A 24,126-nucleotide genomic window follows, 5' to 3' on the forward strand; every position below is an offset into this window, starting at 1 on the left:
CACCTTTAACTAAGTAAAGACATGTAAACAATACTGGGACAAAAAACTCAGGTCTTTTTATTTGAGAGTCATTTCATATAATCCTGTGTTTCATGTGTCTGATGTGCCTGTGCGCTCTGTCAGGATCTGTGTATAATTCTCCTGTAATTCTAATAATAAATGTACAAAGCGTTGGTTTTTAGCAGCACAGACCCCACTGCCCCTGAGGCTGGAGATAATGACCCTGTGTCCGGGCCCACAGACTCCAGGGGCCCGTAAAGCAACTCAATAAAACGAAAACGCTCATTCAGCCGCTGTTTAACCAATAACAGGCTTTTAACTGCTCTGCTCTCGACTGTACGAGGAAAACGCAGTAACGCACGACGAGAACTGCACTAAACACACTCAAAATATTCACAATGTCTGAAAAGTTTGGGCAAGATTCATTTGGTTAATAATAATGTGACATTTAAAGGTCTTATATTAAAACTAACGGACTCTTGTGAGCTTTAAGTGATGTTCTAATGTTGTTTCCTCCTCAAAAACACACCTGGACTTGTGTTTGTTTCATTCACATGTTTATCAGTCCGTCTACATCTCCAAAACTCCAAACGCTCTGTTCTGTGTTCAAGTGAACAGCTCCTTTTCCTTTAGTTCAAATGATTAATTCCAGTAGTAATAGTAGTAGTAGCAATAGTAATAGTAGTAGTTTCACCAATAGTAGTATAAGTTGTAGTAGTTTCAGTTGCAGTTTCAGTAGTATTAGTAGTAGTAGTAGTATTTTTTTTTTATTTTTCACATATAACATAACAAAACAAAAAAACTAACAAAAACACTAGATAAAAAAATACATACATACATACACACACACACACACACACACACACACACATATATATATATATATATATATATATATATATATATATATATATATATATATATATATATATATATATATATATATATATATATATACATTTGAAAGATTATCAAACATCACCATGAAATATCAAACATTTCCTCAAACACTTTTTAAACAACACCTCTGATCTGCTTCACTAACCAGATGTGAAAACTAGTAGTAGTAGTAGTAGTAGTAGTAGTAGTAGTAGTAGTAGTAGTAGTAGTAGTAGAAGTAGTAGAAGTAGAAGTAGTAGTACACAGTTTGTCGTGTGGGTTTAAACCAGGTTCTTGACTCTTGACCCATAAAAGACTCTAAAAACTAAACTCTTCATCACAGACAGAGAAGAACTGAGAGAGAGTGAGAAAAGGGAGAGGGAGGGGAAAGGAAGAAAGAGAGAGATGGGAAAGAGAGAGGAAGAATAGAAGAAAGAGGGAAGGAGAGAGGGAGAGAAGAGGAACCAGAGGAGAGAGGGAGAGTTGGAAGGAGATAGGGAGAGAGAAGAGGAGAGAGAGGAGGAAGGAGGAGGAGGGAGCGAGGGACTGAGAGAGAAAAGGGGAGACAGAGGAAAGGAGAGAAGAGAGAGAGAAGAAAAGACAGAGAGAGGGGGAGTGAGAGAGGGAGAGAGAGAGAGAGAGGAGTGGGAGTGGAGGGAGAGAGGGATGATGAGAAAGAGGAGAGAGTCTTGTGTTTCTCAGAGGGGGAGTTATTTTAGACTCTGGGTTTGACTTCAGTTTCAGTGCAGTCCTGATGAAGCCCACACACTTTCACACGTTTCACATTCACATTTTGAACTAAAAATATCAAAGGCCACAGCACAAACAGAAACAATGTGGGTAAAATGGACTTAAAGCTGCACTACGTAACTTTTCAGGTTGGGGTTGTTTCCATGGAGATGTTATTGCTTTACCAGTAGATTTATAAATCAAAATTACGTTGAGAAAAACACGCATGCATTTTTACTATCAGAGCAGTCGCCTCTCCACAGATCTGACCTGTAACCTGGACTTTAAAGGGCCAGATTACACTGTTTTTTGGTCTGTTCCAATGTTGTTTCTTCATCACAAACAACCTGGAGTTGTGTTTTGTTTCATTCACATGTTTAACACACAAACTCTGCACAGTTAGGCCGGGTTCCACCTTGTGATGTCATATGATGATAGAGGAAGTGCTCCACTGTGTTTTTAAACTCGCCACACCTTCACTAGAATCACTTGGATGATTTTAGACCTTGAATTGACAATCTTTAGTTCAGTAGCTGAAGGTAAAAGGAGATGTTCACTTAAAAACTCTCACTTCATGATGTTATAGTACAAACTGACCTCAGCAGGATCTACTCACGCTTACGTCACAAACCAGGAAAAGATGTGATGGCAACTTTGGTGTCTCGTCTCTTCTAATCACATGACCGGGGTGGCTCGTCTGGCTCTGCGTTCCCCGTTTAAGACCAGCGTGAGCGTCGTGCATCAGAGGTTCTCCTGGTTTACTGTTGAGGACAGATTTACCTGTGGCCTTATTTTGTTTTTTAAAAATGTATGCACTTTACAAAGAGCGTTGAGCCTGTTTGCACAACTACTGAACTTCAGTGGTCGGCAGGTTTTATGTCAAGACGAGCTTCACATGGACATTTTATACATCCACTGCCACTAATGCTCTGAAAAGAAGTGTTGTGTACAGAGCAATAGAGCTTTGGAACACGCTCCTCCAAACCTTAACTGATCACAAGCATGAACCAAGTTTTAAGAAAATGTTATGTAAATATATTGGAAATTGTACATAATTATATTTAGTCACTAGTTGTGCATTGTAATTGATTGTATATATTATATTTGTAGTAGTGTTGTGTAGAGCAGTATACCGTGGAACAGGACTGAGAACTTATGTGTGTTGTTATTATAATGGAACATTTTATTGTAAATTATCTCAACTTGGACCCCAGGAAGAATAGTCTTTACCTCAGTAAAGACTAATCGGGATCCAATAAATAAATAAATAATTAAATGAATAAATAATTAAATGAATAAATAAATAAATAAACATGTACCAGTGCACTCGAGGTTGTGTGTCAGTGGGGAAATGATGAAAAGTGAGGGATGGTTGGAATTGTTGATTTGCCAAATATAACGGAACACTACAATGACATGGAGATGAAGAAAACTGGGCCTGGGAAGTTGTCATCACATCTTTCCAAACGTCTTTCTGGTTTGTGATGGAAGTGTGAATAGAGAGTATACTTACCTACAATATCTGGAAGTTATGGGTGTGACCGTGGCTCCTGCTCCTGACCTGCACCTCTCAATCTCATCACCTCCAGGGTAAAGCCTGATCTCTCCACACCATCTCTGTCAGATTGACAGTAAACCTGCATGGTGAACATTTGCACAGGCCTTTTTGAATCTGAAGTGTACTTTGCATTTATTTATTTATTTATTTATTTATAAGGGAAGCCCTCTGAGATGTAGTATCTCGTTTGCAAGGAGGTCCTAAATACATTAACAAAAATAACTTTTACAGAAAAGAAAAAAAAAAAAAAAAAAAAACAGAACAAAAGACAAACACAACATAAAGACAACATTCACACTATGCAATACAGGATCCTGAGGTTTACATCTCTCTGATTTGATCATCACCATATCTATATTTGTAAATTAGTGAAGAAAAAAAGCAACTCTATGTACAACAGAAAGTACATCGAACAAAAATGTATTTTTCTGGAAAACAGGAGCAGGATGTTTGTAAGTACCTGAAGACTGATGCATTAAACTGGTGGATCGATGTAACTGATCAGATTGAGGAGGGTAAGTTGTTCCATTCATTTGGAACTTTGAAGTGAAATGCTCTACAGACAATTTCTTTTTGAACATAGGAACATAAAAAAATTGTTGTTCAGTGTGACATAAATGATATGCTGATGTAGATGGAGTCAAAAACTCTTTTAATAGGGTGGGAACTTTGAGTAATATCATTTAAACACAAATTGCAAACTTTACTCACCTGCTCCGTCTGTTCTCTGCTCCAGTCTGCTCCGTCCTGCTCCTGCTTCTCCTCCAGCTCCAGACATTTCACTCCCACCTCATCCACACTTACCTGCTGCTCCTGGACCTGCCTCCAGTCCCTGCAAAATCTCACCATTCCTGTAATAAATCATTGTTAAAACTTCTCCTGGATTTTGTCTGTTTTGGGTCCTCTCCTTGTTGAGTTTGGAGCGTTTGGAGCTTTGGAGATGTAGACAGACTAATAATAAAGTTACTCAAACATGTGTGAATGAAACAAAACACAAGTCCAGCTCTGTTTTGGAGGAGGGAACAACATTAGAACATGACCAAAAGCTCACAGGAGTCTCTTTTGTGTAATAGAGGAGCTTCAGAAACTATAAAGACAACATGACTCTTGTACAATATTTAGATCTGTTTTAATATATCTGACATTTCATTTATTTACAAAAGAAAAGGGTTGGCTTGAGTAAAATGAACAGACGAACAGATGGGACAAAGGCTTAAGCTACAGAACAGACACAAAGTTTACACAGAGACAGAACTGGCAAAAAACTACAAAAGATCACAAATGTTTGGTTTGAAAAGTGAAGGTGGGAGTAGAGCTGGAGCAGATGCACAACACAAGCCCGTCTCACACAAGTCCAGGATTTAAGGACTAAACCAGGTCTAAACCAGGACTAAACCAGAACTAAACCAGGACTAAACCAGAACTAAACCAAGTCTAACCCAGGACATAACCAGACCTAAACCAGGATTAAACTTAAACCAAACTTGAGCTAAACCAGGTCTACTCAAGAAAAAGTATGCATCAACTATCCTAAAAAAACAGGTCTGAACTAGGACTAAACCAGAACTAAACCAGGACTAAACCAGAACTAAACCAGGACTAAACCAGGTCTAAACCAGGTCTAAACCAGGACTAAACCAGGTCTAAACCAGGTCTAAACCAGGACTAAACCAGAACTAAACCAAGTCTAACCCAGGACATAACCAGATCTAAACCAGGATTAAACTTAAACCAAACTTGAGCTAAACCAGGTCTACTCAAGAAAAAGTATGCATCAACTATCCTAAAAAAACAGGTCTGAACTAGGACTAAACCAGAACTAAACCAGGTCTACTTCAGAAAATCTACAACATCTTAGCCAGCTAAGACCAAATGACAAAACCAGGTCTAAACAAGGACTAACCCAGATCTAAACCAGGTCTAAACAAGGACTAACCCAGATCTAAACCAGGTCTAAACAAGGACTAACCCAGATCTAAACCAGGTCTAAACAAGGACTAACCCAGATCTAAACCAGGTCTAAACAAGGACTAACCCAGATCTAAACCAGGCCTAAATAAGGACTGAATCAGGAAAGATCCAAAGTGGAACTAAATCACGTCTTAACTTGGACTAAACCGGGTCTTATCTCAGACTTTTTCCTGGACTTTAGACTAAAAAGTCTCACCAGGACTACACCAGTAATGACTAAACCAGATTATAGGATGAAAATACGCAGGCGTCAACAGAGAAACCTACAATTTTCACCTTTTTCTCACATCATCTGAAAATAAAAGGACCCAAAAATCATTGTACCATAAAAATAGAAAAGTACTTTGCTTTGAAATCATCTTTAGTCCTTTGAAACTTCATTCAAATGACAGAAATCGCAAATTGTCCTCGCAGAACTGCTCTCGTCTGCTCCAGCTCTCCTCACAATATTGCCTTAAGATCGACTCAAATGACATAAGCCAACGAACAAGTAGCTTTTATTCCATATTAATTCCTACTTTTCCTCAAATGTTCCACAGTGGAAACCATTACGAGTCCAGTCCAGTCTCTCGGTGCAGAAATATAACACATATATTTGAATACACTCCACATAAAATGTCTGCAACAGGTTTGGCACAAATGCAAAGGCGTCAGCTTCGAACTCCCCTTCAAAAAGAGACGAGAAAAAACAGAAATGTCACAGAAAAAGTCACAAACGTTGGACAGAGATCGACCGGGGATAAGATTGCTTTGATACTCTTTTATACAGCACTTTACACTGACAATACAGGCACTAAAGAAATAGACACGCACTGCAAAAACGTGAGAGTGAAAAGGGCTTCAATTCATAATATTTTCTGAGTATGATGTTTTTAATGTGTTTCATTTGAAATAAAGAACATTTTGCTTTAAAGGGCCAAATTACACTGTTTTCAGATCTGTTCTAATGTTGTTTCCTCGTCATAAACCTGAAGAACACACAAACCCTGCACTGAGCTCTTCTCTCAAACAGAAAAAAACACTCTGTTCCACCTTGTGATGTAATACAGGAAGTGCCATCAAAGGAAACTGAAAATGCACACCGAAGTTTTTGGAGAGGTGCAAATGCAAGAAACAATAAAATAAAAGTGAAAAAATGACAGCACACTCAGATGGATGATGTCCAAAAGCCTTTGTCAGATCATTTTTCTTGCTTTGGACCACAATTTACAAAATAGTTGCTACGAATTGCTCCATTGTGTTTTTAAACTGGATAATTTCAGCCCTGGAATTGCCAATCTTGAATGAAGTAAGATTGTGCCCTGAAATGAATCACTGTATCACCGTATCAGAAACAATTTGTGTCCAAACACGTTGTTTCTGTGTCCTCAAGTCTTCCCTATCCACACAGCGGTGCTCATATTTGTTTACATTTTACAGAAACTAAACTTAAAACCACATGGCGAATTTGAATAAACTAAGAGCTGATAAAAATCAGCTCGCTCTAGTGCACTGATGCAGTTCAGCTTCTGTCGGACTAAATGACACAGTGACTCAGTGGAATCTGAGTGTTCTCTCTGTGACAGAGGGGTGTTCTGCTGATGCTGAGTCTGTTCTGTGTTTCTGTCGTGTTGGAGATGGTTCATGTGAAACTTTCAAACGTGTGCAGGTCGTACACACAGACACACGTTTATATGAATGGACACATATTCAGGCCTCTTAGTGTTTTGTCGGTGAATTACTTCACACTGCACAGACCTACATCAGAGTATCAGAGTTTTCAGGAGTCCACACACTGCCGGATCACATCTGTACGAACATGAATTCGTGGAAGCTGGAGGCACCAGATCATTCGGATTAGTGTGAACGAACACTGCATCCACATCCAAAACGACTTGAATACACACTAGTGTGAAAGGAGCATAAAGGTAAAAGGAGCTCTTAATTTGAAAACTATCACTTCATGACATCACAAGGTGGAACAGAGCATTTGGAGCTTTGGAGATGTAAACAGATTAATAATAAAGAGTCAAACATGTGAATGAAACAAAACACAAGTCCAGGTGTGTTTTGGAGGAGGGAACAACATTAGAACATGACTTAAAGTTCACACGAGTCACTTTTGTGTGATTCTGAAGCTTTTAAAACAACATTTATCACCTTTTCCATACAGTTTTACATTCATCTACTTAAAGATTCACTATGTAACTTTTCTGGTTGAGTGTCCACCAGCTGCTTGTCTCGAGATGTTATTTCTTTACCTGGAATATCCCACAGTAGGGTATTAAACATATCTATCTCCATGGAGACACGCAGTCAGATCTGTGGAGTGACGACCGGCCACACTCACTGTAAGAATGCACGTTTATCCAAGCATTTTTTACCAATAAAACTTCAAATCAAACGGCAAGATTTAAGATGAACACCAATGTGACGAACATTCCAGGCAAAGCAGTAACATCTCCATGGTGACAATGTGAGAAAAGTTACATAGTGGAACTTTAAGTGATACGCCTGCAACTAACAAAAGCATTCAAATGGAAAAACTAAGACGCACAATGTAACTTTTTGGTTAGGGGTCCATCACCTGCTTGTTTCTATGGATACGTCATGGCTCTGGCTGGAATGTTACACAGTGTGACTTTAAACAGCTCTACCTTACATTCACTCAATTACTGCTGGTTTTAGAGCTCAAAAATACCTAGAAAAACAGACATTGTGTTCTCCATGAAGACAGAAAGGTTTAATGTCATACAGTGAAACATTCCAGACAAAGTAATAACGCTCCACCAGAAAAGTTACACAATGCAGCTTTAACGTTTAATTGTAAGTAATAGCGGTGGATTTTTGCAGTGCACAGTTGACGTCGCAGAAGCCGAGATGGAGGAAGACAGCGAGTTTTAGATGTGATTTCTTTTAAATATCAACTGAAGACTGTGAAAGAACTACAGACAAACTCAACGTAATCATTACTACAACACTAAATACACAAGAGAAGTACGGAAGCCCAGAAAGACCAGAAGTCATCCTCCAGCAGCAAGTAAAAGTAAATAATTCCAACCTCAAAAACACATCTTTAACTCAGGTTTCTTGTGGGGGGATACTGTACTTGCTTGTTTCCATGGATACGTGATTACTTTTATTACTTCGAATGTTCCAGATTACGGCATTTAAGTAGCACTACCAGGCCAAGTTACGGGTCAGGTTTGGGAAGAGGCGAGCTCACTCAAAGTAACAAGTTTTAAAGGTTTTTATTGCAACAAAACACCTAGAATTGAAAAAAAAAACAAAAAAAAAGTAAATTAGGCAACGTTCAGACTGCGGGCTTAATGCTCAAATCAGATTTTTTTGCGAGGTCATTCACATTTCCAGTTAAATGTGACTTGTATGTGATGTCCAGTGTGAACTTTAAACACCTCCAAAGTATTTTTTTTTTAAATCTGCTGTCGTACCGGATTCAGAACATGAACAGTTTATTTGTTTTAAGGAGGAGATTGAGAAGGAGAAGGATGAGGTTTTTAGCTGTGGTGTTTTGTGGGGCAGTGGCACCAACGACCGGAGAAAGAAACGTGTGTGTGTGGAGTCGCAGCCAATAGTGGAGGGACTGATCACTGCTTCACTGCTTCACTCACGTGGAGTTCAGACAAAATGTTCATCTGGTGAGAAGAACGTTTGTGGACATTTGTGACATGTAGGTGGGATGAATGTGACCTGACCGTTCAGACTGAAGTCACATGTCAAAAGATCAGATATGTTTGGGTTTTAGGAGTGTCCTGGGTCACACTTGAAAAAATCAAATCTGTATTTTTCAGTGTGTCATTAAAAGATCAGATACAGGAGCACAGGGGCCAAAAAAAAAAATCTGATTTGGGTCACTTCAGAACCTGGTCTTAGTTTTATGTTAACCTGCATTTTTCGCCACAGCCAATTGACTTTTTTTTTATATTAAAACACTGTGAAATTTGGTTAAATGACCATGTAGCAGCACACTTTCAAACTCCAAACACTTGGTGCCTTGGTATCCATTATTAATTCAGAGGTTTTTGTCAGAAAATATGAAATATGAAAACAATAACACCAAAAGTTATGTGGACTTGAACAGACCAGCTGGGAGTTGGATTCTCATGAGTTTGAAAGCTCAGGATTATAGTTTAATGTCATACTTTGGAACATTTCAGACAGCGCAGTAGTAAAATCTCCATGGAGACTGACCCTCCGCCAGAAAAGCACCTTTTACGACATGATCAAATGTTCCTTGTGGGCTTCCGTACAAAGCAAAGGCGTGTGAACAGAGTGAAAGAGCCTCTCTCCTGTGACACAGTGAGGCAGGTTCAGAGCCACACCAGGTGACCGCACACTTTATGACTTCCTCTGAGCCGCTGCACTGTAATCCCCCACAAACACACACACACACAAACACACACACACACTAGAACACACAAGATCACACACAAACACACCGCTCTCCTGTAAAACTCTGCCCCCAAGTCAAAACAATAAAGGAGCTCTACCTGATTTTTTTCTCACATGTATTTGAGCAAAATTTGTGTTTCCTGCAGTGGTGGAAAGTCATGAAGTATAAAAGTAAAAGTACAGTACTTAAGTACAAATTTTAGGTATCTGTACTTTACTTAAGCACATTTTATAGTGGATACTTTTTACTTTTCCTTCATGACATTTGGAAACGTGTATTTGTACTTTGTACTCCACTACATTTTAGATCTGGCCTGAAATTTATTTTTTTAGAACATTTAATTTGAGTTTCCCAACTTTGAGCAAATAAAATACACAAAAACAGCAAGAAAATACTAAGAAATGAATTAAGTCGCTTAAAATAAATCCCACTACATTTCATCTTTTAACTTTTCTGAAAATCTATGAAAATCTTTTTACTCTTACAGTACATTTTAAGCAGTTATTTTAATAGTAAAGCAGATTTTTTCATGTGATACTTTTACTTTTACTTGAGTAACATTTTACCCTCATATTTGTACTTTTACTTAAGCAACAAAATCAAGTACTTTATCCATCACTGTACAGATGTATAACTTTTGTGGTGGAGGGTCTGTCAACCGCTTTTCTCCATGGAGATGTTATTGTTTTGTGAAATGTTTCACAGTATGGCATTAAAACTTTCTCTCTTCATGGAGATTAAACCAGACCAGACAAAGTTACAGGTCAGATCTGTGGAGAGGCGACCCCGCTCACAGTCAGAATGTCTGTTTTTTGAGGTATTTTTGACACATAAAACCACCTGTAATTGAATAAATGCAAAGTCGAGCTGTTTAATGTCACAGTGTGGAACATTCCAGACATCTCCATAGAAACAAGCAGATTCTACAGTGCATCTTTGAGGTACTGTCTGCATCTAATCAAACAGCGCTTTAATGTCAGAGAATCAGGAAGTGTGTGGTTAGCATACTAGCTGTCGTTAGTGATACCCTGGTCTCTGAGAGTTGTGAAAAGCTCTTATAAAGTCATCACGGGGAATAATGAGGATGCTCTGAATGTGTTTGGTAAATGAGGAATACGGTGGCTGGCGGGGGCCAAACGCGCTGCAGCGGCCCAGTGCGTCTCAGTTCGAGAAAACAGCTTCAAGCACAGAAGCGCCCCCTGCAGGTCTGGAGCACTTCCGTTGTGGCGTCTTTAAGCAGCGTTTTTCGTTTACAGGTGTTTTCTTGGTTCGTCGTTCTTCATCGTTTTGTGCTTTGTGTCGTTTCTCTGTTTGCGGTGCATGTGACGATGATACATTTGTCTTTTCATTTGCACCATGTTCTTTGTTTGTACTTTGTTGTTTGTGAATTTGGCTCGTTTCTGCACTTGAAGCTTTTTTCTCGAACTGAAAAACACTGGGCCGTTGTGCCTCGTGAGCCACCGTACAGGAAGAACTTTGGACCACTGCAAACTGTTTTAAAGGGACTAGTTCTGTTTCTCATGCTTTTAAGACAGGAAAAAATCAGTTACAGCTCCTTTAAAATGGAACGAAAACAGCTACAAAAAGACAAACTACAAAACATGCTTCAACAATTTCACAAACAGCGCCTCGACTTTCCACACGCTCTCCAGAAAATCATTTTGTCTGTAATTTTAAAGACGCACTATGTAACTTCTGTTCTGGTGGAGGATCGACCACGTGCTGGTTTCCATAGAGATGTTATTGCTTTGCCTGGAATGTCCCACAGTATGACATTAAACTTCTATCTCACATGTGTTAAATTAAGAGTGTTTTTATGGTTCAGAAAACAAAACACACAAGGAACACCACTTCACAGATCTGGCTTGTAACTTGCTCTTGTGGTATCACCTGCTTCCGTGATGAGTTTAATGCCATGCTGTGGAACATTCCAGACAAAGCAATAACGTCTCCGTGGAGATGTATGCTGCGTAACGTCTGGATAAGTAACATAGTTCATCTTTAAATTACAAATCATTCATTTAATTTAAACAGTAAAATAATGGACCTCATTCACCAAGTATTTGAATAAAGGACAGTCATAAGGTGGAACAGAGTGTTATGCAGGATTTTTGTGAGTTAAACATCAACAAAACACAGATGAGAACACAGATGAGAACACAGAGTGACATGGGCTCTTTAGTTCTGTGGTGAATGAGATCCAATATTTTACCTTTCAATTTGTCCATTCATTATCATTTCTTTCATTTCATTTTTTCACTCTCTCTCTCTTCTAATCCCTGAGCTCCTCCTTTCATTGCACATTTACACATTTTCAGTTATCGATGATTCAAATAAAGCTTTCAAATGCTTCCACGAGCGCACTCTCTCATACACCGACTTACACGAACTCAACAGCTCAAAAAACTCTTCAAATCCTCCTCAAAAACTGAAGTCTCCTGCTCTTCATCACTCGTTTGTATTCGTACAGTATCGTGATGTGTTCACTGCAAAAATTATTAAAATTTATAATATCAATCTTGTTTTAACAAGTTTTATCAAGTAATTTCCTTCAAAAACTCGGATTTGTGAAGGACAAACAAAGGAGCTTTTTGGATTTTGTGAGTCAAAAAAAATAAAAAATCTAATTGTTGAAATAAAACATATATTCCAACCAATTAAAAGCATTATGTAACTTTTCTTGGAGATACGTCACCATATTGTCTCCATGGAGATGTTAACGCTGGGCCTGGAATGTTCCACAGTACGGCATTTGACTTCTTCTGTTCTACTGCGACAGAAAAAAAATCCTGCACTTCCTTTTTTATCTACTGTGCCCTTTTTATTGTTATATGTTGTAGAACTGCTAAATAAATACATGAAAAGACAAAAACAGGTCAGATCTGTGCAGAGGCGAGCCCCCTCACTGTAAGAATGCAGATTTTTTAAGGAATTTTTGAGCAATAAAAACACATGAATGAAGATGAATTTAATGCTGTAATGTGGAACATACCTTTAAAAAACCTTTAAAAAATCTTAGAATAGGTCATATATTATAGACCTATTAAATTAAGGTAAATATTGTGAATTTAAGTCGTTTAAAGTCCAAAAGAAATGTATTTTTGTGGCGTTACAGAGGCACCATGCAGACATGTTCAAGCTCGTCAGTTTTAAAGCTGCACTGTGTAACCTTTAATGGTAAGGTCCATCACCTACTTATCACCATGGAGATATTATTGCTTCAAGAATGCTCCAGAATATGGCATTCAGTATACAGTATTTATCTAGCAGTCATTTATTTATGTTTTTATTGCTCAAAAATACTTTGAAAAGATGTATTCTTACTGTTACTGTGAGCGGGGTCGCCTCTCCACAGATCTGACCCATACCGCTGGCCTGGTTGTGCCACCTGCTTGTTTTCAGGGAGATAGATACAGTTAATGCTGTACTGTGGAACTTTCTAAGCAAAGCAGTAAAACAGTCTCCATGGAGAAAAAAACATTTGATGGAACTTTCACCACAAAAGTTACACAATGCACTTTTAAAGAACAAAATACATTCTTACAGAGATGTTTGTGAGCAGCAGAGACAGTGTGGCTACATGCAAGCAGTATTCTGACTCAACTTCATATTTTTACTTGTTCCCAACTCACAAATGTGTACATTTAGAGACGAGGGAAAACAAACAAGTCAACAGAAAAGTGTGAATTGTTAAAGGGCCCATTTTACACAATTTCCTGATCTGTTCAAACACTGTTTATTCATCACAAACACCTGGAGTTGTGTTTTCATTCACATGTTTAACACACAAACCTGCACATTTAAGCTGAGTTCTTCTCTGAAGCAGAAAAAAACTCCCCATTCCACCTTGTGATTTCATTGGTGCACCTTCACTAGAATCATTTGGATCATTTCAGAGCTGGAATTTCCAAACTCGACTGAACTAAAGAGTTACTCAAACACGTGTGAATGAAACAAAACACAACTCCAGATCTGTTTTTGAGGAGGGAACAACATTATAACAGGACTTAAAGCTCAGAAGAATCAGTTTTGTGTAATATCGGACCTTTAAATTCACCCCAAAATTGTTCACGAGTTTCAAAATAATCCGCTTTCTTCTTAAACACTAAATTTCCAACATCTTCTGTACACGTAAAATTGTGAGTCTTACATAAAAAAAATTTTATGAAATAAATCACACACTTGCTTGTAACCACCACAACGCTCAAACTAAAGATTTAAACATGGATTTGACCCCAGTCGCCATGACAACCCCCCCACACAGAGCTGGCTTCATATGATACAGTACTGGAACTGACATGAGTGCAACTTCATGCAAATTAAGTTCAAATTAAAAACAGATAACACAGAGAAGTCTAGTTTTACAAAAAATGGACAGTTTGGGAGACGGGTGGGAGCTCCCGGTGCGATGAGTTTACAGTGTGTGTACAGGACGAGCTGCTGCACCGCAAACACACCACAACACCACCCAACAGGACTGCAATTCAAAACACTTCACTTGATTTGAGTTAGATCTGTTTATTAAAGCTGCGCTGTGTAACTTTTTGGTTTGGGGGTCGTCCCCTGGAATGTTCCGCAGTGTGACATTAAACAGCTCTACTTTACATTTATCCAATTATAGGTGGTTTTATGTGTCAAAAATACCTCGAAAAACAGACATTGTGACTGTGAATGGGATCACCTCTCCACAGATCTGACCTGTGGCTTTGTCTGGTCTGGTTTGGTCTCCATATGGTTGGAATAACGGAACACTACAATGACACGGACATGAAGAAAACTGGGACATTTTCTAATTTTTCTACGACAAACAGAGTCCGAGGAAGTTGTCATTGCATGTTTCCAAACGTCTTCCTGGTTTGTGACGTGAGTGTGAATAAAAACTATTCTGGAGGTTGTGAGGTTCTTTCACTGAGGCTTGAACATAAAATGAGAATGAGACAAACGCAGGACGTGTCTGTCTCTGTGGGTTAAAGGCAAATGACTGGACTGTAAAATGAAACACAACAATGAGGAACAAATGATCCCAGTTTTTAAAAGACTGTACTGCAAGATTTTAGTTCTTTTTATCTAAATCCTTTGTGCTTTTGTGTTTTGATATTATAGAATGTCTTATTCTAATAGTTATTATGTGTTTTGTTTCTATTGTCATGGTTTCACTAATGTTATATGGATAAGACTCTGTTCCATTGTTAAAAAATAAATAAAATAAATAAAAATAAAAATGCTTCTGTGCCCAAAAAAATGAATGAATTTAAAGTGAGTTAAAATCATTACTTGTGAACAATAGACTGCAAACTGTTAAATTGTTGACAAGCAAAAAAGTGTATAAATAAATAAATACATATATGAAATAAATAAAATTCAAATAAATAAATAAATAAATACATTTGTTAATTAAATTCAAATAAATTAATAAATAACATACATTAAGTTCACATAAATAATTAAATACATAAATAAATAAATAAATAAAATAAAATGACTTCATATTTCTTAAAGGTGCACTGTATAACTTGCTTGTTTCTATGGAGATGCCATTGCTTTCCCTGGAATGTTCCACAATGTGACTTTAAACAGCTCTACTTTACGTTTATTCCATTACAGGTGCTTTTATACCCTGCAGAAAAGCTTGGCCAAAATGTAAGATCTAAACACTTAAATGTATCAGAAAATGTCTCAGAAGTGCTGAAATGATGTGTCCATGCAGTAAGATCATTTGACTTGACAAATTCTCTTAAAAGAAACGACCTCTAGACGAGAATGAAGCGTCTCAGAACGAGTAAGTAGAGAATAAATCTGAAAACAAGATGAATAACCTGATAGAAGTTTTAAAATCATGGCCAGATCCGAGAAATGTGCAATGTAGCTCAAAAACAACTAGAAAAACTGACATTCTGAGTGTGAGCGGGGTCGCCTCTCCACAGATCTGACCTGTAACTTGGTCTAGTTTGGTTTCCATCGAGATAGAAAGATACTGTGAAACATTCCACCACTGAAATCATTGTAATCAGTCAGAAATATCCAGAAGCATTCAAATAATCAGGTGTATTATGTGATTAAATGGTCAGAAAAACTCAAATCACGTCACTGTTTTGAATTCAGATCCTTCTAAGTGGTGGAGCTTGTATTTTTCGCAGTACGCGGGGGGCTATAGGGAAAAAGCGAGTCATATTTAGCAGTGATGTTTCAGGGAATTGTCTTAACGTCTTAAAGATTTAGTTCTATCAGGACACACAGTGGCGCATGGGGAACGTCTGTGTCAGTGCAGACGTGAGGTGGACTTCTCCCATAGTTTGATGTATAGATGGAGGTTCCACACATTGAGGTCCTGGTTACAGCATGCATTCTACACGAGCTGAGGTTGCCCTGGAGACGGAGAATCTTCAGTGCTTCGGTACTCGAACTAAACACAGAAAACAAAGCAGAAGAGTTAGAAAAATAACAGTACAGTTAATAATTAAAGAGTAGAAGTGTTCATTCAGAGGTGGGGAGTGGCCATTTGATTGATCTGACCATGTAACTTTTTGTCTTTTTTGGACATGTCATTGCTCTGCCTGGAATGTTCCACAGTGTGACATTAAACAGCTCTACTTTACATTTATTCAATTACAAGTGGTTTTATGTGTCAAAAATACCTAGAAAAACAGACATTCTGACTGAGTGGGGTCGCCTCTCCACAGATCTGACCTGTAACTTGGTCTGGTTTGGTCTTCATGAAGATAGAAAGGTTTAATGCCATACTGTGAAATATTCCAGACAAAAAATGGCTTGACCCTCCAACAGAAAAGTGACACAATGCAGCTTTAAGTAGCAAGAAGTTATATGAAATAGTGATACTCAGAAAATATTTAGGTTTTCAAGTCTCAAATGGGACTAAACCAGTTTTACATCAAGATTAAATGATTAAAAAAGACTAAATTTGGTCTAAATCCTGACTAAACTAGGTCTACAACAAATCTTACCTTTACACCTACACCTGTTAAGACCAGAGATGGAAAGTAACGCAGTACAAAAGTAAAAGTACAATATTTAAGTACAAATTGTACATGCCTGTACTTTACTTAACTGCATTTTACAGTGGATACTTTTTACTTTTACTTCACTGCATTAGAGAGCAAGTATTTTAAATCTGGACTGAAAAGTAAAAAGTACTTTTCTTTATGGTCTGAGTCTTGTTTAAATGGCTGAGACTTTATTTTTTAGCTAATTTAATTTGAGTTTCTGCCCCAGCTTTGAGCAAATCAAATACAAAAATACACAAAAGTGGCTACAGAAATTAAGAAATCTACTGAATCACTGACATTAGCCAAATTCTTTATCAAAATCACTACATTTCATCCTTTAATTGTTCTAAAAAAAATCTCTGCAAAACACTTACTTTTTACTTTTAAAGTACATTTTAAACAGATATTTCATGTGATACTTTTAATTCTGTTTAAGTAATGTTTTACTTTTGTATCTGTACTTTTACTTAAGTAACATAATTGAGTAGTTCATTCTCCTCTGGTTCAGACTGGGCCTGACTCACCTGGACTAAAGAAGTCTACATTTGTTTTAAAACTGGATTACATTAAAAGCATCATCTATAACAGATAAAAAAAACAGACGTGTACGTTTACAGACACGTTCTGGTTTCTCCCACCTCTGATGAAACATAGAAGAAGAAGAAAACAACAAAACAAAGCTGCATTTTTTGCTGTTTGGAGGGGTTAGGTTAAAGTTTAACTTCATTTAAAGCTGCATTGTGAAACTTTTCTGGTGGAGGCTCCATCAAATACTTTTCTCCATGGAGATGTTATTGTTTTGTCTGAAATGTTTCACAGTATGGCATTAAACTATTCTTTCTCCATGGAGATCAAACAAGACCAAGTTACAGGTCAGATCTGTGGAGAGGCGACCTCGCTCACAGTCACAGTGTCAGTTTTCTAGGTATTTATGACACATAAAACCACCTGTAACTGAATCAATGTAAAGTAGATCTGTTTAATGTCACACTGTGGAACATTCCAGGCACATCAATGACATCTCCATAGAAACAAGCAGGTGATGAACCCCCAACTAAAAAGTTCCACAGTGCAGCTTTAGACCTGCGCAGGTGTATTCCTCTGATTCTACGAGAAAAGCTCATGCATGAAAGTCAAGACTTAAAGCTCCATCATGGAACATTCATGGTGCTCGTCTCATCATTGTCTTTGTCTGGGAATTTCCTACTGCAAAACAATAACATCTCCATAGAGACAAGAAGAAAAGTTCCATGATGCAGCTTTAAGTAGACGGCCTGCTCCTCCTCCTCGTGGTGGTGGTGAGTGACAGTGGGATGGAGCAGTGGTGTCATGCTTCTCTGTTCATAGAATAATAAACGAGCTGAAGTGAACACACACACTGTTCTTAGCACACTCTATTTGTGTCTCATTCTGCTTCAGATCAACAAAGAAGAAGAAGAAAGAAGGAGCAGCTTCAGCTTGAGTTCTTATATTTACTTTTGTCTTTAGTTTTTGAGTCAAAGCAGCACATGCAGTGAACCATGCAGTGGAAGCAGCCTGTTTGTGACACAATATATAATATACACAGTAGTACAGGGATATAGAGAGGCTGGATTTGAAGTACATATGAAAGATAATAACCCAAAGATTGTATGGATTTGATTTATTTAAACATTTGAAAGTTGTTTTGCAGGTGAAATGTGAGCCATATATTACAAGCTAATATATGGAGAGAGCTTCATGCACCGAGTATCACCTCTGTCTCCGTTTCTCAGGTTGGTCTCTTCTTCATCTCCTCCATCGTCCACTGAACCCAACACACATTTAACCAGGTCAAATCTGACACACTCACGTTTATTCAAAACTATTGAACTCTGTGTTTATTTAAAGGGCCCATACTGATTCTTTTCTGATCTCTGTTCTAATGATGTTTCCTCTTCACAAACACACCTGGACTTGTGTTTCCTTTCATTCACACGTTTAACACACATAGTTAGGCTCTCAAACACTGAAAACACACTGTTCTACCTTGTGATGTCATGTGGTGATACAGGAAGTGCTCCACTGTGTTTTTAAACTCCATGTAGCTTCATTGGAATCATTTTGATGACTGAGCCCGAGAACTGTCAAAATTTACTGAACAAAAGGAAAAAGGAGGTATTGACTTGAAAACTACCGCTTCATGACATCACAAGGTGAAACAGAGCCTTTGGAACTTTGGAGATGTAGACAGACTCAACTCCAGGTGTGTTTTTGAGGAGGTAACAGTATTCTAACACAGATTCAGCTCGCAGGAGTCTGTTTGGTGTAATATAGGACCTTTAAAGAACTTGAAATGAAGAGAAAGTGTCAAACCTGAGTGCAGCTCTTTAACCAGAGACGACATGGTGTTTGTGATGGAATCAGCAGCCACTAACAGATCGTTTCGAAGATTTCTAGGAACACCTGAGGAAACACACAGAAATGAAATCATATGTAACAGGACGGAGAACAATATGTTGAACAACACAGGTTGACTGTCAGGAGCACATGTCCATGAGCTTCATAATCATACACATTTAAACCTTGGCAGTTGACACATTAAAACAAACCAGGAGGCTGAGCGATTCCTGTAACTTTGAACTTTTTTCACAAACTGCCACTTGATGGATCAAAAACTGATTCAAAAAGTCTGTCATAATTTGAAAAACATGAAATCTTGTCAAAGCCTGATCTTGACAGATCTGCCTGGTCAGGACTTGGATGGGAGACGGCTGAGAACAGCACAGCAGGACACAGTGACGAAAACTGTTATTGTGTCCTTAGGCAAGACACTTCACCCACATTGCCTAGAGTGAAAGAGCTGTGTGCATGTGCGTGTGTGTGTGTGTGTGTGTGTGTGTCTGTGTGTCTGTGTGTGTGTGTGTGTGTGTCTGTGTGTGTGTGTGTGTGTGTGTGTGTGTGTGTGTGTGTGTGTGTGTGTGTGTGTGTGTGTGTGTCTGTGTGTGTGTGTGTCTGTGTGTGTGTGTGTGTGTGTCTGTGTGTGTGTGTGTCTGTGTGTGTCATGTGTGTGTGTGTGTGTGTGTGTGTGTGTGTGTGTGTGTGTGTGTGTGTGTGTGCTGTGTGTGTGTGTGTGTGTGTGTGTGTGTGTGTGTGTGCTGTGTGTGTGTGTGTGTGTCTGTGTGTGTGTGTGTGTGTGTGTGTGTGTGTGTGTGTGTGTGTGTGTGTGTGTGTGTGTGTGTGTGTGTGTGTGTGTGTGTCTGTGTGTGTGTGTGTGTGTGTGTGTGTGTGTGTGTGTGTGTGTGTGTGTGTGTGTGTGTGTGCTGTGTGTGTGTGTGTGTGTGTGTGTGTGTGTGTGTGTGTGTGTGTGTGTGTGTGCTGTGTGTGTGTCTGTGTGTGTGTGTGTGTGTGAGTGTGTGTGTGTGTGTGTGTGTGTGTGTGTGTGTGTGTGTGTGAGTGATGTGTGTGTGTGTGTGTGTGTGTGTGTGTGTGTGTGTGTGTGTGTGTGTGTGTGTGTGTGTGTGTGTGTGTGTGTGTGTGTGTGTGTGTGTGTGTGTGTGTGTGTGTGTGTGTGTGTGTGTGTGTGTGTGTGTGTGTGTGTGTGTGTGTGTGAGTGTGTGTGTGTGTGTGTGTGTGTGTGTGTGTGTGTGTGTGTGTGTGTGTGTGTGTGTGTGTGTGTGTGTGAGTGATGTGTGTGTGTGTGTGTGTGTCTGTGTGTGTGTGTGAGTGATGTGTGTGTGTGTGTGTGTGTGTGTGTCTGTGTGTGTGTGTGATGTGGTGGTGCCGATCGTAGCTCTGCTCAATTATGGAAACATCATTATCAGGATTATTTTGGTCAATATTGAAATCAATATTATTCAAACGATTACATTTTAGTTACATGATACATTTATTCACCAATTGTCTCAAAAAATTATTGAATAAATAAAGGCTGCACATCTGAACCTTAGAGCAGTTTAGAGATGTATAAAATGTAAAATGAATAAAATACACTTCTAACATGAAATAAGGCAGAAAAACATAAATGTCTCCAAAATAAACTAAATATCCATCTGTTCCACAATCTCTATATTTAAAAAATAAAACAAATATACTCATTTACATAAAAATATCCCACAATAAAGCTTGTTAAGCTTTAGGGTGACTCACACTAGGAGTATAGAACCGTGCTGATTGCTGAGGGTTCTATGTTCTGCACTCATCCTTATAGCCCCGTCCACACTAGTGAGTATTCAAGACGTTTTGGTTGTGGGTGCAGTGTTTGTTCACACTAATCTGATGGAAAATGGCTCCAGAGACGGAACGATCTGGTGCCTCCAGCTCCCACGAATTCATGTTCGTACAGATGTGATCCAGCACTGTGTGGACTCCTGAAAACTCTGATACTCTGATGTAGGTCTGTGCAGCATGAAGTAATTCACCGACAAAACACTAAGAGGCCTGAATATGTGTCCATTCATATAAACATGTGTCTGTGTGTACGACCTGCACATGTATAATCTCTAAAAGGTTTCACATGAACCATCTCCAACACGACAGAAACACAGAACAGCATCAGCAGAACACCCCTCTGTCACAGAAAGAACACTCATATTCTACTAAGTCGTGTCCTTTAGTCCAACATAAGCTGAACTGCATCAGCGACACAACAGTGACCTGTTTTTATCAGCGTTTAGTTTATGCAAATTAGCCATGTGGGTTTGAGTTTAATTTCTGTAAAATGTTGTAAAAGTTGTATGGATAGGGTAGGCTTGTGGACACAGAAATGACGTGTCTGAACGCAAATCGTTTGTGATATGGTGATACGGTGATTTGTTTCAGTGTGAACGTAACCTAAGTTCTGCACAACTGTACCGAGCCACGGCAGATGACGTCATCACATGGGGCTGTTTGTTTACATGTGGAGCAGAGCAAACACTTTAGCAAAGAAAATAAGTCCAGCAGCACAAATATCATATATCATCTATTAACTAGTGAGACAGATGTGAGTCCTGCTGAGATGATCAGAACTGTAGCTCCTCACAGTTTGTACAGCACCAGGTGCTTGGGGGGCACCACGTGAATCCTCACAAAACTACAGTAGTCACGCCCACTCACTTTCACCGCCACATAAATCGTTTTAACTCGATTATTAGAATTTGGAAATCATTTGACACTCAAATTGAAATCAAAACTCAGTTCATTGCACAGCCTTACTGATGGGACAGATTGTCTGTACCTTCAGTCAGTCTGTCCCAGGGCAGCTGTGACTACAGTGTGGTGTGGAGTGAATGAAGAATGTTGTAAAGCATCTTTGTTGTTATAACATGATTAGTGTTATATTTTGACATAATAGTGTTGAGGGTTGATAGTTTACCCTGAGCGAAGGCCTCGAGCACGTCCCCGCCCACCCCACTCAGACAGTCCTGGGGGGTGTGTGTGGGGGTGGAGCCTGCCGAGGTGGAGCGGATGGGCATCGGCATCGAGCAGCCTGCGCCGTGACTGGGAGACGAGTGAGGGGAGCTGCCACACTGAGACTGGAACAAACCAGAAATACTATAGTCATACACAAGAAATACACAGGAAATACACAAGAAATACACAGGAAATATACAAGAAATACACAGGAAATACACTAGAAATACACAGGAAATACAAAAGAAATACACAGGAAATATACAAGAAATACACAGGAAATACAAAAAAAATACACAGGAAATATACAAGAAATACACGGGAAATACACAGGAAATACAAAAGAAATACACAGGAAATATACTAGAAATACACAGGAAATACAAAAGAAATACACAGGAAATATACAAGAAATACACAGGAAATAGACCAGTTAGGGTGGTTTTAAATCAGACTTATTATGCTTGTATCTGTTATATTTGAACCTCTGATCTCATGGATCATTTTGTTATCATTTTTATATTTTAAATCACAATATTAATCTAAAATGACTTCATAAAAGAAACACGTGCTCTGACTTCATGTGTTAGAAAACTGTGGTGTCCAGTGAAAACTGACATCACCGTAAACATCAGAACAACAAAGCGCCGCATGGACTAAACCAGGACTAAACCAGGACTAAACCAGGACTAAACCAGGACTAAACCAGGACCAAACCAGGACTAAATCAGGACTAAACCAGGACTAATCCAGGCTGTGGACCCCTCTTGTGGATTGCTGCACATCACACTAGAACAGAGTGTTTTTTACATTTGGACCAAAATAACGACACAATGCTGACCAATCCTACGACTATCACCCACGAAGAACATCAAACTGGGCGTGTACGTCACAGTGTGTACGTCACAGTGTGTACGTCACAGTGTGTACGTCACAGTGTGTACGTCACAGTGTGTACGTCACAGTGTGTACGTCACAAAGTGTATGTCGCAGTGGGCGTGTTCGTCGCAGTGGGTGTGTATGTCACAGTGTGTACATCACAGTGTGTACGTCACAGTGGATGTGTAAGTCACAAAGTGTATGTCACAGTGGGCGTGTTCGTCGCAGTGGGTGTGTATGTCACAGTGTGTACGTCACGGTGTGTACGTCACGGTGTGTACGTCACGGTGTGTACGTCACGGTGTGTACGTCACGGTGTGTACGTCACGGTGTGTACGTCACGGTGTGTATGTCACAGTGGGCGTGTGTGTACGTCACAGTGTGTACGTCACAGTGTGTGTACGTCACAGTGTGTATGTCACAGTGTGTACGTCACAGTGTGTACGTCACAGTGTGTACGTCACAGTGTGTGTATGTCACAGTGGGTCGTGTTACGTCACAGTGTGGTGTGTACGTCACGGTGTGTATGTCACAGTGGGCGTGTACGTCAGTGTGTACGTCACAGTGTGTACGTCACAGTGTGTACGTCACAGTGTGTACGTCACAGTGTGTACGTCACAGTGTGTACGTCACAGTGTGTACGTCACAGTGTACACAGTGTGGTGTGTGTACGTCACAGTGTGTACGTCACAAAGTGTACGTGTCGTCACAGTGTGGTCGTGTGTACGTCACAGTGGGTGTGTACGTCAGTGTGTACGTCACAGTGTGTATGTCACAGTGTGTACGTCACAGTGTGTACGTCACAGTGTGTACGTCACAGTGTGTACATCACAGTGGGTGTGTAAGTCACAAAGTGTATGTCACAGTGGGCGTGTACGTCACAGTGGGCGTGTACCAGTGGGAGCTATGGAGATGTCATTGCTCTGTCTGGAATGTTCCACAGTGTGACTTTAAACAGCTCTACTTTACATTTATTCAATTACAGGTGGTTTTATTTGTCAAAAATACGTAGAAAAACAGACACTGTGACTGTGAGCGGGGTCACCTCTCCACAGATCTGACCTGTAACTTGATCTGGTTTGGTCTTCATGAAGATAGAAAGGTTTAATGCCATACTGTGGAACATTCCAGAAAACATCTCCATGAAGAAAAGCAATTTGACTTACCCTCCACCACAAAAGTTACATAATGGTAATAAAGACAAAGAGTAGATTCATGTTTTCTAGTTGGTTTACAAGACAAAAACTAGTAAAAAACATGTTTCATTTTGTAGCTTTTGGAAAAGTTTGACTTGACTTTAATGTAACTTTTCTGATGAAGGGTCCATCACCTGCTGGTCTCCATGGAGATCTACTATCTAA

At 39.2% G+C, this 24,126-nt stretch overlaps 1 protein-coding gene across 1 annotated transcript in view; it reads right to left on the reverse strand.

The window, feature by feature from the left end:
- Window positions 1-15,387: 15,387 nt before the first annotated feature.
- Window positions 15,388-24,126, reverse strand: part of dtnbb (dystrobrevin, beta b) — a 99,620-nt gene continuing 90,881 nt past the window's right edge. Inside the window, exons 17-20 of the mRNA XM_055161622.1 lie at window positions 21,849-22,008; window positions 18,869-18,958; window positions 18,270-18,320; window positions 15,388-15,933 (exon numbers count right to left, since the gene is read on the reverse strand). Of these exons, the coding sequence (XP_055017597.1) occupies window positions 15,914-15,933; window positions 18,270-18,320; window positions 18,869-18,958; window positions 21,849-22,008 (321 nt within the window). The 3' untranslated portion in view covers window positions 15,388-15,913. The remainder of the gene's footprint in view (window positions 15,934-18,269; window positions 18,321-18,868; window positions 18,959-21,848; window positions 22,009-24,126) is intronic.

The sequence above is a fragment of the Boleophthalmus pectinirostris genome, unplaced genomic scaffold (assembly GCF_026225935.1).
Source record: "Boleophthalmus pectinirostris isolate CB_2022bp ecotype Guang Dong unplaced genomic scaffold, ASM2622593v1 HiC_scaffold_10, whole genome shotgun sequence".
In the NCBI taxonomy this organism is placed as follows: domain Eukaryota; kingdom Metazoa; phylum Chordata; class Actinopteri; order Gobiiformes; family Gobiidae; genus Boleophthalmus; species Boleophthalmus pectinirostris.